This window comes from Aristolochia californica, unplaced genomic scaffold (genome assembly GCF_029961685.1).
Source record: "Aristolochia californica isolate CCGP_79_NKW_82.1479 unplaced genomic scaffold, dmAriCali1.0.hap1 SCAF_11, whole genome shotgun sequence".
NCBI lineage: Eukaryota > Viridiplantae > Streptophyta > Magnoliopsida > Piperales > Aristolochiaceae > Aristolochia > Aristolochia californica.
Genome location: NW_027181782.1, coordinates 30,192,395 through 30,196,468, shown reverse-complemented (window position 1 = coordinate 30,196,468; position 4,074 = coordinate 30,192,395). Strand labels below are relative to the sequence as shown.

Sequence of the window (4,074 nt, the reverse complement as noted above, 5' to 3'; positions counted from 1 at the left end):
CTAAGATATGTGTAGTTTAATTGTAATATAATTCTAGTTGTTTCCTCAATTGTAAGTGTTGAAAGATAGGCCCAAACCCATAGGATACGCACCCACCGTGATCAAGTGAGGTAACATAAAAAATCTTATAGAACCAGAATTATTATAGAAACAAGTCTCACTGAAGAATTTCAATTTAAAGGTAATTTATTAATGTTACTCTTCCATTTATATTAAATTATTTAATTATACTAAAACTTATCTTTAAATATTAAAATTTAGGTGTAATTGGAATAAAGGTAGTTTAATTATAATTAGACTCTACTACACTCCTTTATTATAAATAGAGGTTCATATATTCTGATTATAAATAAACCAATGCAGTATTTCTCCTTTGATAAATTTAATAACTGCAGTATCCCAAACTAATGCAGTATTTCTCCTTTGATAAATTTAATAACTGCAGTATCCCAGCACACTCTCTGATCAAGACAATAAACTAACATAAACAGAGTAAAGCAACTCATGAAAGCCCGTGTCAGGTATCTGTAGCCATTTGGCTATGAGAGGAATATATAATAGGTACCACTTTCAAGTTATTATTGTATCGACAGCTCACCACGAAAATAAACCTTTAGTTTACCCTTATCTCAGAGCTTACTGTTGATCCTATCAGAATTGCTTCCCAATGCTTTAGCTTTCTCTCTCAGGACAAACTTCTGAATTTTCCCGGTTGAAGTCTTTGGCAAGTTTTCAAACAAAACAGTACGAGGAGCCATATAATGAGGCAACTGAGCCCGACAGAAATTAACAATGTCCTCTTTTGTAACAGTAAAATCATCTTTTAGTTTCACAAATGCACAAACTGTCTCCCCCCAATGCTCATCAGGACGTCCAACAACTGCCACCTCTAAAACTGCTGGATGATTATATAGAACTGATTCCACCTCCACTGAGCTTACATTCTCTCCACCAGAGATTATGATATCCTTAGAACGATCTTTAAGTTTTACATATCCATCAGGGTGCCTGACTCCAAGGTCCCCTGTTCGTAACCACCCACCTGCAAAAGCATCTGATGTTGCTTTTAAATCATTCCAGTAACCCATCATCACAGTGTTACCCCTGAACATCACCTCACCCATTGTTTCCCCATCATGTGGAACACTTTTCATGCTCACTGGATCCTTAATATCCACCTCAGCCAGTCCAACATGGTGGAGCCCTTGTCTGGACTTCATATTAGCTCTTTCCTTGGGAGGAAGGGCGTCCCACTCAGGCTTCCACGTGCAAACTGTCGCAGGGCCATAAGTTTCTGTGAGCCCATATGAATGGGTGACACTGAAACCAAGTTCCTCCATCTTGAACAGTATCTGTGGAGGCGGCGGGGCTGCTCCTGTCATCACTTCCACCTTTCCTGGAAGAGGCTTCCTGTCAGTAGCAGGCGAATTCACAATCATGTTCAACACAGTTGGAGCTCCACCCATATGTGTCACCTTGTTGGATGCTATGCATTCAAATATACCCTTTGCAGTGACATTTCTGAGGCAAACGTTAGTCCCACCTTGAGCAGCCACTCCCCAGACGAGGCACCAGCCATTACAGTGGAACATTGGAACAGTCCACAGGTACACTGGCATCGACATCATTTGATTAAGAAGAACCACAGCAAGGGAGTTGAGATAGGCTCCTCTATGACTATAAACCACTCCCTTGGGTCTAGAAGTCGTTCCAGAAGTATAATTTAGAGCGATTGGTTCAAATTCATCCTTTGGCCATCTTACACGAAAGTCAGGCTTGCCACTCATCAATAGATTTTCATACTCCAACACTTCAAACTCCATATCCGTTGAAGTGCTATTGGGTTCAGATATAAGGACCATGATAGGAGGAGTCAATGTTCCTCGGGCAAGACGGTTAATGGCATCACGAGCGATGTCCATAATCTGATAGTCAACAAAAATCATCTTGGCTTTCGAGTGCTGCAGAATCGATGATATCATAGCAGAATCATGGCGGATGTTGAGTGTACAGAGGACTGCACCAGCCATTGGAACTCCAAAATGGAGTTCATACATTGCAGGGATGTTTGGAGCCAGTGTAGCAATCTGTTGCAGTAGTTGACAATTAATCAGGCACAATTACCAAACTGAAAGAATATATACAACATAATTAACAGCCAAAACATCTAGAAGTTACAAGCATCCTCTCCGTTCTTCCAGAAAAGGAATTGGAAAAACTGCATGCCCTCTGAATAAACTATACACTAGCTTATGATGGATAAAACAAATAAAAGAACAAGATACAATGAATTTTACACTGGTACATCAAGTTTAGTAAAAAGAGAGGTTCTACAAGTAGTAAGGCTTAGAACCATGTAGATTGCCAAATTGACCAGTACAACTTTCACTTGGGACTTTTTTTAAGTTTTGTCTCAGATTATAAAGCATGTACAAGGGAAACAAAAGATTAGTTTAATTAAAAAAAGTAAATCATTCCTATTGTAAGAGGGTCTGCTATTAACAGTTGAACAAAACGTCAATGGATTTTATTAAGCACTGACTTCTTTTAGACTAGCTAGTACTCGAGAAGAATGCCTGGGGTGCAGCTTAGACAGTCTAGCATTGATTTTTCATCCTTGTAGATTTGGACTACCTGGTTTTAATCCAAAATGAGTCAAGACGACCCAAATCGAAAACCTGAACCCTCTACTAGAAGAAAAACTCACTCGGCTGCTAGGAGAAGATCCTTGAAATTCTAATTATGGAAGTCAGTTGTCCTTGGGACATATATCTCTTCTTCCATATCATTTCAAATGAAATATAGACTGCAGTATTGTCCATGATAACTCTTTTTTCAGCTTGAACAAAGAGAAGAATAAGAGATCTCTAATCAAGGAATTAAGGATGGGGGAAAATGTAAAAGAACATGTGAGTGAAGAAAACAAAGTCCTGTCAACGTATTTCTGGTATACCTGGTGGAGAATAAATATGAATGAAGTAGACTTTTGAGGAAGTTTTAGAATTTTTTTCCCTCTCATCACTCTTACCTTAGTAGTTTATTGTGAGGAGAAAAATCAACCAGTTTCCTTTTCCCACTTTTCTTCAGCGAAAAGATAGAAAGAAACAGAGATTTCTCGGATTTCATTTTCTGTCTTTATTTGCTCCAGTTTCGGGAAAACGTATATACACAAAATGGTGGCAGGGAAACAAACGAGAGCATCAGTTTGATTTTTCTATCATGGAAGACATCCTCTTCACCTTAAAAAAGAGAAAGGGAAGCAATAGGACTGCTGCTAGGAAATTTAAAAGAGAGAGAGAGAGAGAACGAAAAAAACGAAATTGGTGCTCCTAGTTTTCCTTTTGACTGTTTTTCTTTTTGCTCAGCGATTCTAATCTGTTCTTATTGAAAAAAGAGAATCAAAAATTCCAAAAAGGAACTTGGATCCATCCCGAAATTAGAAACAAGCAGTGCTCTAGGGGAAAAAGGAAAGGGAAGCAATAGGAGTGGAAGTCAAGCTGGAACTTACAACGTCGCCGCGATTAATTCCCATTTGTACCAGAGAGGAAGCAAGACGAAGACATCTTTCATGGGTCTCCTGCCATGTGTACTTCAAAGACCCATAACTTACAGAAACGCTATCTCTGTATACGCTCGCCGACCGCTCCAAGAAACTTATGGGAGACAAGGGAAGATAGTTCGCCGAGCATTTGATCAGACCCTCCATAATTGTAATGGTTGTACTAGACCAACAAAAGCTACTAAAACTTGAAGCTGAGAACTAGCTGAGAGATCCCCCGAGGAGTCGGAGCGATCCCGTATTTGGAGACGTGATAATTCAGAAGATAACAATTTGAGTAATAAATACTGTTCCGCTTTCTGAACCTCCGGCTTGCTTCAAAATATCTTCAATCACGTAAAACGATTGAAATATTAATGACTCCATTTGAGCCTAATCCTATGTTTGTTTATCTAGAGAAGAAAGCTATGTTTTCTAATTTTTCTCCTTTAAAATACGTTTGATCTTTTTCTCTGCTTTAAAATACCTCTCTAATATTTTCTCCTTTGAATCTTTCCTCTTTGCAAGCTTGCATA

At 38.8% G+C, this 4,074-nt stretch overlaps 1 protein-coding gene across 1 annotated transcript; it reads right to left on the bottom strand.

Annotated features, from left to right (window-relative positions):
- Positions 1 to 379: 379 nt before the first annotated feature.
- Positions 380 to 3,795, bottom strand: LOC137944739 (butanoate--CoA ligase AAE1-like). Its single transcript, XM_068790468.1, has 2 exons — positions 3,509 to 3,795; positions 380 to 2,087 (listed from the first exon to the last, which is right to left on the bottom strand). The coding sequence occupies exons 1-2, from the start codon at positions 3,704 to 3,706 to the stop codon at positions 630 to 632; spliced, it is 1,656 nt and encodes a 551-aa protein (XP_068646569.1). The 5' UTR covers positions 3,707 to 3,795; the 3' UTR covers positions 380 to 629.
- Positions 3,796 to 4,074: the final 279 nt, after the last annotated feature.